A 15,799-nucleotide genomic window follows, 5' to 3' on the forward strand; every position below is an offset into this window, starting at 1 on the left:
ATTTGGTCCTATGAAGTATTGAAATAGTACACTTACAAGTATACTACTGGTACATTGATTTTTAGTATACTTACTACATAAAGTACACCTGGGAAATATACTTCAACTTTGCTAAAATTAACTTAATTTTTGCCAGGGTAAGACCAGGAACCCATCTCGACACCACTGTGGCGCTCACTTCCTGTTAATGAAAGCATATGAACATGTACAATACTTAAAATATGACTTTGAATTGATTTGGAATGTAGTAAGTAGTATAATGTAAGATATTATTATCTATGTATTTAAGCTATGTATTATATCCACAATGCAATAATGCAGTATAACAACATTCATTAACTTTAATAAACATCATACGATTCTATAATGCTTCACACCATTTGAACTGAAGCACTGCTTAAAGTCATCCCTTAAAGATGCTCACCTAAACAACCTGGAAGCAGCTCTTCAGATTCTATTCTATTCTATTCTATTCTATTCTATTCTATTCTATTCTATTCTATTCTATTCTATTCTATTCTATTCTATTATTATATTCTACTCTTCTATTCTATGCTTCTATTATATTCTCTTCTATTCTACTCTTCTATTCTATGCTTCTATTCTCTTCCATTATACTATTCTATGCTATTCTTCTAATCTCTTCTCTTCTATTCTATTATATGCTACTCTTCTATTCTTCTATTCTATTCTATTCTACTATTCAATTATGAGCTAATTTTTTATTATATTATTCTATTCTATGCTACTCTTCTATTCTATTATTATATTCTACTCTTCTATTCTATTCTACTCTTCTATTCTATTCTAATCTTCTATTCTACTCTTCTATTCTATTATTATATTCTACTCTTCTATTCTATGCTTCTATTATATTCTCTTCTATTCTACTCTTCTATTCTATGCTTCTATTCTCTTCTATTCTACTCTTCTATTCTATGCTTCTATTCTCTTCTATTATACTATTCTATGCTACTCTTCTATTCTCTTCTTTTATACTATTCTATGCTACTCTTCTATTCTCTTCTTTTATACTATTCTATGCTACTCTTCTATTCTCTTCTATTATACTATTCTATGCTACTCTTCTATTCTCTTCTATTATACTATTCTATGCTACTCATTTACATTTACATTTAGTCATTTAGCAGACTCTTTTATCCAAAGCGACTTACAAATGAGGGCAATTGAAGCAGCTAGAGCAGTCCAAGGGCAACAATATCAACAATATGCAAGTGCTGTAACAAGTCTCAGTTAATCTAGCACAGAACAGATTTTTTAATTTTTTTAATAAATAAATTAGACAGACAGACAATGAATACTCTTCTATTCTATTTCTCTTCTTCTCTTCTCTTCTCTTCTCTTCTCTTCTCTTCTCTTCTCTTCTCTTCTACTCTTCTCTTCTGTCCTCCTCTCTTCTCCTCTACTCTACTCTACTCTTCTCTTCTCTTCTCCTCTTCTCTCTTCTCCTCTCTTCTCTTCTCCTCTCTTCTCTTCTCTTCTCCTCTCTTCTCTCCTTCTCTTTTATTTTTCTCTTCTGCTCTCCTCTCCTCTCTTCTTCTCTTCTCTTTTTCTCTTCTCCTCTCCTCTCCTCTCTTCTTCTCTACTCTTCTCCTCTCTTCTCTCCTCTCTTCTTCTCTTCTCTTTTTCTCTTCTACTCCTCTCCTCTCCTCCTTCTGCCTGTTTTTAGACGCAGCACAGTTTACCTCTTCAGTGCGGTCAGTTGTGAGTGATACAGACAGACGGTTTGACAGAGAGCTCTAACCCGACTACATTCCCTTCGCTAGCTGAAGCCGTCAGGTAAAGTTAGCTCATGCATCCAGTCATTCGCTGTGAGGTGTTGCTGCTCTTGATTGTTTCAGCTCTGCATTTATCTTTCATTTGCATTAGACACATGTCAGCAATCAATGAAATCACCGCCCAAACGCTGCCTCTCTCTGATCCCAGACTCTATTATTCATCTGTGCATGTCTTTGTCTTCTGTGTCCATGAGCGTCTGAACTCATTAGGACGCTGGAGCGGGGGGGGGTGGGGGTGCAGAGAGCGTGGGCCGCTCTTCCTGTGCTCATCTTCATCATTATCAGCTCCTTAATCCCTCGCCCTCATCTTCAACATACTCTGACATGTTCATTACTGAGCAGCTGGCAGGATCCGCTCACCTCCACCGATCAAGATGCATGTCTGTGTGTGTCTGAACGCAAGTAAAGCTTCATTTCATTATGCCCTTTTACAAAGTTATGAATTTGTTTTTGGGCTGTACTAGAATAGGTTTTCATGCTTGATAAAAAATAAATAAAAAAAATCCCCATATTCTCCATTGTTGCAGCTCCTCACTTCCCAGTCTGTCAGTAACGCTCTGTTTAGTTCCTGTCTCTATGAAGCCCCTCCTTCTGAAAAGCACACTGTGCTCTAATTGGTCGGCTGGATCAGTGTGTTGTGATTGGTCAAGAGCTTTGAGCGTGTTTGGGAAATGTCCCGTCCTTTACCATAACCGCCAGTTTCAACACACTACTAATTCAAGCAGGCCTGAAACAAGGCTTTCAAAACAAGGCATCATGAAGCTTCGAAGCATTATGAATCAGTGAGTCGAATCATGATTCGGATCGTGTGTCAAACTGCTGAAATTTGGCGATTCAAACAGCTGAATCGACTCACTGATTCATAACGCTTCGAAGCCTCATGATGCCTTGTTTTGAAATCGTCATCACTATATAAGTCGTTATTTAGGGTTTTTTTGTGCACAAAAACTATTCTCGTCACTCCATAAAGTTATTGTAGAACCACTGTAGTGAGATGGACTTTGTAACGACGTCTTTAGTACCTTTTAAGGGTCTTGAGAGTGAACCGTGCATTGTGCCAATGGAGGCCTTTCAGAGCCATCAGATTTACACTAAAATATCTTCATTTGTGTTCCGAAGATGAACGGAGGTCTGACGGGTGTCGAACGACATGAGGGTAAGTAATTAGTGACAGAATTTTCCTTTTTGGGTGAACTAACCCTTTAAAGAGGACCTTATTTTCACATGTTCATCTTTCTTTAGTGTGTAATGTTGCTGTTTGAGTCCCTCCAACGGGAGTTCCTCTCTATATCAGTTTTGTGTTCTGAAGATGAACGGAGGTCTGACGGGTGTCCAACGACATGAGGGTAAGTAATTAATGACAGAATTTTCATTTTTGGGTGAACTAACCCTTTAAGATTTGTACACAACTATATTTGTCTAAAGAAAAGGTGAGGGGTTGTACTTAGACAAAACAACTCTACTTAGCTGAAACTTAGCACAGCTTTGAAATAACAAAAATCTTCTCTCACCACGGTCTAATGATCATCTACCCAAACTTTGTGACAACTGAAGATCACACTTGGCTGAATTCATGTTTCTCCATTATCTCAAAATCCTTTTCTTGTGGTTAAATGCTTGATTTGTTCCGAAGACAAATATAAATTGTGCTTACAGTATGATTTAATTTACAAACCTAAACTGAGAAAACATTTAAAAAAAAAAAAAAAAAAAAATGCCACAGTAAAACATTTTTAACAGAACTGTACATTAAGTAATTTTTACTGTAAAATACTGTCAAATTTATGGAAATTGCAGGTAAAAAAAAAACAGTATTCACAGAAGATGCATGTGAATCAATAATCATTTGGATTCTTCTTCTTCATGTTTAGTGTTATATTTTCTGTTCAGCACATGCATGTTTATTGCATTATTTATGTTATCCTGATGGTGTTTTGTCTTTGTGCACCATCTATATGTGAGACTGTTGGCCATGTTTTTCTGATCTATTTCTGAGCGTTCTCCGATCATTCAAAATACATTTAAATGTTTTATTAAAGTTTTTTTTTTCTTCATGCAAACGTTAAGGAACATTATGGAAACGTTACATATGAGAAAGTTACTTTTAAACGTTCTCTAATCGTTTGGAAGCAAGTAGTCCACATTAACTTTCAGGGAAAAACAATGTTCCTGGAACGGTTTTGTGCTAACTTTTTGAGACCACATATTGTATTGTGCCATTTTATTATTATAGAGGATCAGCACAATTCAAGGTAAAAAGCCAATTTTAGTAGTGCAAGTAGATTGGCATATTACCATTATATCACTTAATGAAATATACAGTTTTAAGTGATACCTGAAAACATTCAATTTATAAACTTTCACAATATATAAATAAACTCTAAACTTTCAAGTAATACCTGAAAATGTCAATACCTGAAATTCTAGCAACCCATTTTTTTCTTTACTGTAAATTTGTCAGGATGTTTTTTACCATGTAAAATGAAATTTATTCAATTGTATTTTAAGTGTATTTAACTACCATGTATTAACACTAATCAAATCATTTGTACAATACATTTATTGTGTGCATTTGTGCTGTACTTATATTTTAAAAATACTTCCATTTAATTACATGTATGATTACACAACCTACCCAATACCACCAAACCTGTGCCTAACCCTCCCCCTATCCCACCTTATTATCCCAACATTGATTGATTGATTGATTGATTGATTGATTGATTGATTGATTGATTGATTGATTGATTGATCGATTGATGTACTGTAAGTGCATAGTATTTCTGTATTAATGCATGTGTTGGAGCAGCAAAAAAAACTATCATGCATTCATGTCTTTACTATTACTCTAAAATGGGCTCTTAATAAAAGTTTTGGCAGAAGATAATAACAGCATTATAAAGAAAGAATAGCCACTAAGTGACCCAGCTTAACAAAACAGTCTTTCAGTAAGTGTGTCATACATGTCATGTGACGGTCATCTAAAAACGCCCCTGCTTTGCCACCCCAGCGCCAGCTCTTGCCATCTGGACACTTTAAAAGCAAATCTTTTTGTTAACTAATTTCAGTCTGTAGTCAAAGCCGTCAGTTTGATTGCCATCTGGTTAATTTGTGCATACAAAAACACATTTTTAATGCATTTTAATGAATCACGTAAAAGATGTTTAAACGGGAGGTTTGCTCAAGGTGACTGAGAGGAAATCTCTCTCGTTCTTCCTGTCTGTAACTCTTTCATCAGATTATAATTATTACAGTTTATTCAACTGGATTTAATTGAGCATCTAAAACAAAATGAGAAATCTAACCAACTTATTAAACTGGCCTCCATTAAGATAGCGTCGCAATTACCAACAGAAACAATAAACGCATTCATGCATGTCTGTGATATTGAGTCGACTGCTCCTCTACGACGGGTCTTTACATTGCCAGAGATTTCCTTCAACAATAGCAACATTCATATAAGTATAGACAGTGTATGAACTTCTTGCAAATCATTTCAAGAAAACACAAAATAAATTATGAAAAAGTTAATACAAAATCCTTGTACATTCAGCTGTAACTATGTCCAAAAATATAATTCAATTACTGATTTTGAATTTCATTGTTACCCATATACAGTAGTTAACACTTTATAATAACTGCATGCTTCATATTTCATACTTTATTTATCATAAATGTATCATTTCTAAATTAACTACTTGAATTAATCATGAATTACAGTAGGAATACATGTATTCCTGGAATAATTGTTTTCAATTTGGTTTACAGTTTAAAACCTGACATTTCAACGTTTCTTTAGACATATGTCTCATGTTTGTGAGACAAGTATTCACTAAGCTAGAGGTCATTTTCTGAAGACTATCTGAAGGAACGTCTTTGAGAGAGAGGCTGCAGATCGTGCATCATGTTTGTTTTCTTTATTTTGCAAAAAGCAAAACATTTTGTTTTTATTGTGACTGTACACACAAAAAATAGAAACTTAACAGATTATAATGATGTATAACATTTGCCTGAATGATAAAAAACGACAGTTATTTGAGTCTCTTTGGCACTGATAAGAAAAAAAGCAAGCCGATCGCGCCGGCGCGACCGCTGACTCGAGGGGGTTAATAAAGCATTTATTAACACACTGAGTAACTATTACCATTTGTCTAAATAATAAGATGTATAAATGTATATTTAAATAGTATATTATTCATTTGCTTACACTTTCTAAATGATCTTGAACCACTGACAACTTCGAAACAACTGGTTTGTAAATAATGTAATACTTAATTTAGAAATGATAAATTGATCATCTCTAGTTATAACTCATGTTAGCAACCGCCTTTTTCAAGACAAATAAGCTTTAAAAAAGGGTATCTTTCTGATATTTTATGTTGTAGAATAAAACGTGAAAATATCTCGAGCTTGTGTTCACCACCTTATTTCAGGCTTTTAACCAAAAACCACTTCAAAAATCTCATTGACCTGGACGATGGAACTGGAAGTGCTAAAATGCAAACTTGCTTCTGGGTTTTGGCCCTCAAAAATACATCATCCCTGCAGCACTCTATTGGCAACGAATTTGGTGAATACTGTGATGTATTAGGGTTGTGTCAAATTCTATAGAAATACTTCCTAAAAATACAAAAAAATAAAATAAAAGTTACATTGCATAGGAACGAGCAGATGCTTTTAGTGTAGATGAGGACGGCATGCAGAATGAACTGAAGACTGGTTCCCACAGACAAACACATACAGACACACACATATACACACACAGTCAACCGATGATTATGACCTCTTTTCATTCATGCCAGTATGAAAAATAGCAAGGATTGAAAGGAAGACGCAAGCAAACGTGGAACTGAAGTTTAGAAAGAGTGTGTAGTGTGCTTACTTTCTGGTGGGACTCTGTCTTTATGCGGGCATCCAGACAGGCTGCGGTGGTGCGGGTACAAACCCGTCACATGACCTGTGCCGTCACAGCCAGGCGTTGGACAGCGGCTTTCTTTTTTCCCTGACCGTGAAGAATCTGAATATACACACACACACACACACACACACACACACACACACACACACACACACACACACACACACACACACACACACACACACACACACACACACACACACACACACACACACACACACACACACACACACACACACACACACACACACACACACACAGAGGATTATTATTGACTCATTTGTTTAGAAATAAATATGCAAAAGTTCTGATAAAGTCTGGTCCAAGAATTGCTTTATTCAGAAAGAATTGGTATGCAGAAAGATACCATCTGACTGACATGCAAAACAACCAACCACAGTTGTTTTTGCAACAGTTAAGGGTGAATAAACCAAAAATAATTATACCACAATGATTGACCGACATATAAATAAAAAACAAATGATTTTAACAATACCGCAAATGTATAGTATTACACATAAAAAATATACATAGATCTATTTAGATCTGACCATCCAAAAATACCACTCTTTTTTTTGGTTACACTTTTTATTTTACAGTGTCATTGTGTACATGTACATACTATAGGGTTATGGTAGGATTGGGGTTTGATTTAGGGTAAGTTGCATGTAATTATGCATAATTTATAGTTATTACTATGGTAACTACACGTAACGTGTAACAATGACACTGTAAATTAAAGTGTTACCTATCTTTTCAAAATATTTTTCCTCGCTAATATCCAGCATGTACCATAGAAATCTGTGTTGCATACATTTTTAATAGGATCTACTGTTCAAAAGTTTGGGGCCAGTAATATATACAGTATATATATTTTTTTTTAAATACTCTTATTCAGCATGTACACATTATATTGATCAAAAATGACAGTAAAGACATTTATAATGTTACAAAAGATTTCTATTTCAAATAAATGCTGTTCTTTCGAGGAGAAGAAGATCACAGTTTTAACAAAAATATGAAGCAGCAAAACTGTTTAAAAGGGAACTCGCACTGCATCCTAAGACTTTTTGGGGGATACCTCAGCATGATAGGTGTCTGAAACTACTAATGAATCTAGGAATATGGGTATGTGTCGATGCCAGCGATTGACAGGAAGTTTGCAAACTATCTTGCATCTGGGAAGACACTGAGAGCTCCAACCCTGCCATCTAAGCCCCTCAAAACGTCTCGTTTAAATGGCAGGGCATACACGGCAGCAGGACAGGCAGATCTAGCTTTCCGGGCCACCAAACAAAGCGGCTGCCGTGATCAGTCGATTAATGGTGGCGATGGTGGCCACGGAGAGACATCTGTGGTTGAACTTATCTGATATCAGGGAGAAAGAAAAGGGCTTTCTCCTCAATTCACCAGTTTTGCCCTACAAACTTTTTCGCCACCTCCGTTGGGGTGGTGGTGGGAAAGTTTGGGGAGACAAAGGTGCATTCGGCAGCATTTAAAACCTGCATACCGCTGGTATCCGGGTCCGCGCCCAGGCAGGCAGGAGGGTCTGGCCCGTCAAGGTCTGAGGGCTATAGACAGGGCCAGAGAGTCAGCGTCGCCTCTCATGCGCCCTCTCAGCATCGGTGATGGGTCTCCTCCCCGAGGGTGAACTAAAAACCTGACCCTCATCTTTCTTCTTCATCGTTTCCCCAGGAGCTTTTTACATCAGGCCTGGGGCTGGGCCCTTAAAAGAGTGGAAATTATATTCTACGGCCCACCTTGGCTTGATCAGTGAGAGCGCCCCTTTCAGGCCTGTAAGGGTGATAGACCCTATGTTTATAAAACTGAATGGGTGAGTCTTCATTCTGAATGCTGCAAGTTGAGCTGGTAGATCTCCTTTTTTCATTTAAAAAGTAAGTGAACAGAAATTGTATTTCTGAAGACCTCCGTTCCCTGTATAGGGTTAGGGGGATTATGTATTTAAGAGAATAGATTTAAGAAGAGGAAGGAATATTAGGGCCCTGAAGTTTCCCTGTTAGATGGCTAGAACAATGGAAGCCCCAGTCTCTATGGGCTTCGTATGTGAGTATGGGTTGGCTTTTCCTTTGGTGAAATTCACTGGTTGGGCCACCGCTAATTTTTCGCTGTGTGCAGTGATTAGGCTTCCTCTCAGTGTGAGAGTAGTTTTGAGGCCACCGCTCATTCCTACTGGTATGTAGCGCAGTGCTGAATGGTGAGACGTCCTCCCAGACTAGGAGTAGGTTTGATGCTGCCGTATGGTTTAGCTTCTAAACAGCTTTAAAGCCTTTGGGCTGTTAGCCACCTCAGGGTAGAGTAGTTTGTCTCCTCTCTATCAAAAGCATTAGAGAGTATATTGACTAGAGACCAACGCTGGAGCTTCAGATAGATCTTATGTCCGGCCTGCAGGGCCGTTGACATTTTTTGTCTTGAGAACATCGCTCCCCTGGGCTTTCATACTGGCTGAACGTTTTGCCTCCTCTCATGTGAGAGTCGTTTCTCTTGAGGCTGCTACTCCTTTCAGTCTCAGGTAAAGACCTATGCTTGCAGGCTGGTCCTCACCAGGGCCACCTCGGTAGCTGGCCTAGGCTATACTAGGGATAATGGAGGCGCTTTGCTAAAGCATTGCTGCCTCTGGCCCTTCACTATGTAACTGTAGACTTTCTAGCATCCCTAATGTCAGCCTCCTCTCATGGTGAGAGTCGTTCGGCCAAGGCCCGCCACCTTTCTGCATTCTGGGGTGAGATGAGTAATGCAGGTTGGTGCAGAATCAGAATTTGATAGTGACCTAGCAGTGGTCGTGGGGCAGGGTTAGGCCATCTTTCGCTTCACAAAGAGACTGTTTGCTTTACTTGCCAGGTAGGCTCCACTCAGCTCACTGATCTAATAAAGATCAAGCAATGGGTTGTATGAGGGTGGTTTTTAAGCAGAAACCCACTCCCCTAGGCTGGATGCAGATAACATTTCTGTCACATCTAGAGCCATTGGCAGGCCCTCACCCTGTAAATTTCCGGGTCATGTGGTTAGTACTCCCCCACTAAAGCAGGGTGTTTCTGAGTACTACACTCTTAGCTCTGTATCATTCTGCTTCACACCACTATGGCTCGGGTTGAGCAGAAATTTCTAACCTTCACTTCATGCTGGTTCTAGAAGTACATTCCCTTGAAGCCAGAGCATTGCCATGAACTGACGCCCATGCACTCAGATGGTAGGCCCCTGAATCTGGGGTCTCCATTGAGGCAGGAGGGCGTAAGTTGTACTATCCTTCCTCTATCCATCCTAGGGTTTATTGCGGCTTTGCAGTTAGGTACCAGGTCTGTAGGCACTGTGTAAACAGCTTATCTGCCAGGAAATACTGCGCTGTCAGGTAGTAGGCCTCAGCAGGCCTCTAACGGCCGGCCCCAGAAGGGCTTGTTAGGCCAGCTTGCTGCAAGCAGTTGGCCTTGGCAGTCTGGGCAGTAGACTCGCTGACAAGTAGCAGGTCTTAGCAGGCCTCCTTGGAAGAGAGTCCCGATGCTTGGGGGACATGCATAGCAGCTGCAACCAGGCAGCTAACCTCGAGAGGCCTCCTGTGGGCGGGTCCAATATATGTGTTGGTGTGGTATGCTTCCCAATGATGTTGGTTTTTGTAGCACCAGACTTGTTATCAGCTAGTAGGCCCTACCAGACCTCCCTGAGGATGAATCCTCAGCAGTATGGGTATTTATTTTGTCTGCCAGGAGCATACTGTCAGGCGGTTGGCCTTATCGGGCCATCCTGAGACTGATGCCCAGAAAGTCTGGGTTCATAGCATGCAGTTTTTAACATGCTATCAGGTAGTAGGCCTCACCAGGCCTCCATGAAGGCAAGTTCCCGAGTTTGGATGCTCTGGCAGCTAGCATGAATTGCTATCAGGTAGTAGGCCTCACCAGGCCTCCCTGAAGGTGAGTTACCAAGATTGGATGCTCTGGCAGCTAGCATGAATTGCTATCAGGTAGTAGGCCTCACCAGGCCTCCCTGAAGGTGAGTTACCAAGATTGGATGCTCTGGCAGCTAGCATGAATTGCTATCAGGTAGTAGGCCTCACCAGGCCTCCCTGAAGGCGAGTTCCCTAGTTTGGATGCTCTGGCAGCTAGCATGAATTGCTATCAGGTAGTAGGCCTCACCAAGCCTCCCTGAAGGCGAGTTCCCGAGATTGGGGACTAAACAGCTAGCATCACTCTCGCAGCTAGTGGATGCCTGTTATCCGTTGATCTGGCCAGTTGATCCCTCCAGAAGGGAACCTATTGGTCTAGCCTACAGCCTGGTCTACCTACCAGGTCAGGCTTGGTGCTCCCCTCACTGAGGGTTGCTTGTGAGTACTCAGCCTCCTGAGTCTGGTCAGACGGTCGCAGGCCTCTTGTGAGGCTTTCCAGTTAGATCAGTCTGTAGGCCTGTCCGGCCTTCTTAGCGTTTTGAAAGATTGGTGCAGATAGAATCCCCTCGCTAGCAAGGGTTGTAAAGCGCTACGCTAAGAATTGCTCTTCAGGATACCCATCTCTGAGATCCGGTCTGAGTTGGTTACTGCCAGTTTTGCAGTCCCTCTGTGTGGATGCCTTACCTAGAAGCAAGTGTCCAGAGGCTCTGTTTCTGAACAGACAGGTTGTTGGCCAGACTGACGTGTCCAATATAAGTGACACCAAGTCAGGCCTCCCTGGTGGCATTCGGGTGAATATGTTCCCGGAGTAGTGATTGGCTGGGGCTCCCTCTGGTTCCCTAGCTACATTCCCTTAAAGGGATGGTTGGTTGGTTCCAGGCCTTTGAGCGGCCTGGGTAGGGCTTCATGTAAAGTGTATGAAGGTTTCCTCTTGAGGCTTATAGCTTGGGCTATGACCGTAGGGAATGCTGTCACTGACAGCCCAGTGTGACTCGAGGGAGAGTGGTTCTGGCATTTCGGTTGAATTTGTTGGTTCTGACAGTTGTCACTGCCACTGGGATGCACTACCTAAGCATGGTGGCATGGGTATATCATTCCCCAAAGCGTCCTAGGATGCAGTGCGAGGACTCAGGTTACATATGTAACCTATATTCCCTGAGAACAGGGAACGAGACACTGCGTCTCTTTGCCATGCCTCGGGGACTGCCTCCCAAACAGTCCCTTTAGACGATAAGGTGAATGTCATGTTTGCAAGGCGCCCTTATATGCTCCTGGGTCACCCGTTGATGACATCATGGGCTGTCACAAGTCAATAGGATTGCCGTGATTCGATAGTAGTTTCAGACACCTATCATGCTGAGGCGTTCCCCAAAGCGTCCTAGGATGCGGTGTCTCGTTCCCTGTTCTCAGGGAACATAGGTTACATACGTAACCAAAGACGTTTTCAACATTGATAATAATCAGAAATGTTTCTTGTGCATCAAATCATCATATCTGAATGATTTCTGAAGGATCATGTGACACTGAAGACTGGAGTAATGATGCGGAAAATTCAGCTTTGCATCACAGGAATAAATTACATTTTACAATATATTCACAAAGAAAACAGCTGTTTTAAATTCTAATAATATTTCACAATATTACAGTATTTACTATAGATTTGATCAAATAAATGCAGCCTTGGTGAGCAGAAGAGCCTTCTGACCCCAAAGTTGTAAACAGTACTGTAGTTGCAACCTTTTGTCCTTGTATAGTGTGTCTCTGTATTTGCTACTTTGCACAGGCAGTGACTATCCTGCACCTAGATCTGCATCTCTTCCTGACAGCTGTCCAGGGATACTGGCTGTGTTTCAAATAGAGAGAGCACAGGAAAGTGAGTGAGTGAGCGAGTATATGCTACAGTTACCACTGATTAAAATTTTAAAGATGGAGTAACCTAGTAACAGGCATCATGTTGCCTTCTGTTTCAAAGTAAGCTCAAAACAGACAGGAATAGTATGACCGCATGTGAAAGACGTGGGCTCAGTTTTGGTGAGACTGAAAATAGACTGCAGTGCTACTCAGATTTTTGGAATATGTGCTTGAAACACCTACACTGTAAAAAAAAAATAATGTCTCCAATTGAAAATTTTCTAGTGAGCGATCACATCTAAAATTGAATTTCTTGAATTTTAATTGAATTAAATTGCATCCAATCAAAGAAATTCAATTTGGCCAACTGAAAAATTTAGATGTGATCGCTCACTAGAAAATTTTCAATTGGAGACCTGAAATTTTTTTACAGTGTATGTGCTAAAGTTCCTAATCTGGATGAATATATCATGAAATGTTCAGGTATATCAGCTCAAAATCAAGTGAAAAAGTAGTTCTGTTTTGCATAAAGAAAATGTCTTTCATGTTCTTTCATTCGCATTTTGCTCTGATTGGTCATAGGGATCAGTTTGTTGTGATTGGTCTACTCTGCTCTGATTGGTCAGATGGCCCAGTTTGTTGTGATTGGTCTACTCTGCTCTGATTGGTCAGACGGCCCAGTCTGTTGTGATTGGCCTACTCTGCACTGATTGGTCAGATGGCCCAGTCTGTTGTGATTGGCCTACTCTGCTCTGATAGGTCAGATGGCCCAGTCTGTTGTGATTGGTCAACTCTGCTCTGATTGGTCAGATGGCTCAGTCTGTTGTGATTGGTCTATTCTGCTCTGATTGGTCAGACGGCCCAGTCTGTTGTGATTGGTCTACTCTGCTCTGATTGGTCAGAGGGCTCAGTCTGTTGTGATTGGTCTATTCTGCTCTGATTGGTCAGACGGCCCAGTCTGTTGTGATTGGTCTACTCTGCTCTGATTGGTCAGAGGGCTCAGTCTGTTGTGATTGGTCTACTCTGCTCTGATTGGTCAGATGGCTCAGTCTGTTGTGATTGGTCTATTCTGCTCTGATTGGTCAGACGGCCCTGTCTGTTGTGATTGGTCTACTCTGCTCTGATTGGTCAGAGGGCTCAGTCTGTTGTGATTGGTCTACTCTGCTCTGATTGGTCAGAGGGTTGCAGCATGTGGCATCGGTTTTACCGCATCAATCTCATCCTCTAGAAGTGCATGTAAAGCGAACTTGCTTTTGCAGTGCAGAAAACAGCACTGATCTTTTATACTTTTAAGAGCTTTTCCATTCACAAACAGCTGTATTACACATGAAAGATAATATCCAAATAAGCATAATAGGGGCACTTTAAGATTCTAACCATCTAATAAGCCCTGAATCCTCAGACTATTCTGCAGCCATTTCAAAGAGAGAGAAAACAAACGAGCGAGAGAGCACAGCCAAGCCGAGCGGAATACATATTAGAAAGTGCTGGATATTGATTGTAGCTCCGGACAAGCCATGCTTTGCATAGCAAATGGCCCCCATTACCATAGCGTCTGTGGATAATTAATGTGCAGTCAGTGGTCCTGTCGTTTGTTATCGGTCATACTGATACTGTTCAATTTCCATCTCCGCCTCGTGCCTTCTTTAAGGAAGAGCTCCTTCCATAACTGTCAGGGCTCCACACTTTTTATAAATCATAATGCCCCCTGGTTAGGCAGCGTCTGCCGCTATTTCTGCCGTGAAGCGAGATGCTATCGCAGTGTAATGGCCAAGCATCCCTCATTATTCTGCCATTAGAAAGATAGTGTCTGCCGTGCATGCCGGCCAAACGTCCTTTCATGCATACTGTCAGCCCTTCCTCATCCAGAGAACAGTGGATAAAAGTTTGCATGTGTTTTTAAGGGTTTGTTGACCCAAAAATGACAATTCTGACATCATTTTAAACTGCACAACTTTTATTACTGTGGAACACAAAAGGAGAAAGTGTCTGTGTTTTCAATACAACTAAAGCATATTGTGACCAGAAGTGTCATCATTTTGAACCAGTGCTATTATAGGTACTATAATTATTAAGGCTGATCTGATCGACGGGGCACCTGGGGGTTATTGGCCGATAATCATTTTATATAGTTTGATTACTGGTCTATATAAAGGACCAGAAGGACCGTTCAGAAGAGCTGATCAGATGAAGCAAAAAAAAAAAAGCAGCTAAAGTTTCTTCACTACATTCACAGGTGTGGCAGCTCAACCAGGGGTCTGAAAATGGTAAATGGTAAATGGACTGCATTTATATAGCACTTTCAACAGACCCATGGCCATCCAAAGCGCTTTACATCTAGCCTCACATTCATCCATTCATCCACCGACGGCGGTGTCAGCCATGCAAGGCGCCATCCAGCTCGTCAGACAAAATTAAAAAGCACAATAAATTTGCAAAGTCACTGCAGAGACATTGCAACGAAAGCAACCCTACAGTAACCCTACTTTCCATGTGCATGCTCTGAGATGGAGTAGAAAACGGACAAGCAACGTGAACTTTGGGCATCACGTCGCAAATTCACATAGAAATATGTCAAAATGCCCGGCTTGGTGAATATTCGCTGAAACACAGTCGGTAATGTCTTAAAGGGTTAGTTCACCCAAAAAATGAAAATTCTGTCATTAATTACTCACCCTCATGTCGTTGGACGACAATAGTTTTTGTGCGCAAAAAAAAATCGAAATAACACCTTTATCCAACTTGTTCTCGACTTCCGTGTGTGCCTCCACGACGCATGCGCGAGAATATGACGTAGCGCCGGAGTTCGGGAATCCATGAAATACACACTTAAGCCCCATTTTGAGAACTACGCAGAGACCTAAAGCACGATCAATGTAGAATCCAACAGCTTAGACACGCGCGTCTTCCTCTGCTCGTAAACAAATCGCTTCTGGGTCATGTGTCCGAGCGCCGGATCTGCGTCATATTCTGGCGCATGTGTCGTGGAGGCATACACGGAAGTCGAGAACAAGTTGGATAAAGGCGTTATTTTGATTTTTTTTTCCGCACAAAAAATATTGTCGTCGCATCGTAAAATTATTGTGTAGCCACTGTAGTGAGATGGACTGTGTAACGGCGTTTTAAGTGCCTTTCATGGATCTTGGAAGTGTCAATGTACTGAATGCCAGTGGAGGCCTATCTGAAGCCTTTCTCAGCCATCAGCTTTCAACAAAAATATCTTCATTTGTGTTCCGAATATGAATGGAGGTCTGACGGGTGTCCAACGACATGAGGGTGAGTAATTAATGACAGAATTTTCATTTTTGGGTGAACTAACCCTTTAAGTGAACAGTT

At 40.8% G+C, this 15,799-nt stretch overlaps 1 protein-coding gene across 1 annotated transcript in view; it reads right to left on the reverse strand.

Annotated features, from left to right (window-relative positions):
• myt1lb (myelin transcription factor 1-like, b) overlaps positions 1-15,799 on the reverse strand; it is a gene marked incomplete at its 5' end in the record, with an annotated part of 107,543 nt that overhangs the window by 69,042 nt on the left and 22,702 nt on the right. The window contains 1 exon segment of the mRNA XM_079832784.1: positions 6,682-6,816. Within this exon segment, the coding sequence (XP_079688910.1) occupies positions 6,682-6,816 (135 nt within the window).

This window comes from Gobio gobio (genome assembly GCF_949357685.1).
Source record: "Gobio gobio genome assembly, chromosome: 13".
In the NCBI taxonomy this organism is placed as follows: Eukaryota; Metazoa; Chordata; class Actinopteri; order Cypriniformes; family Gobionidae; genus Gobio; species Gobio gobio.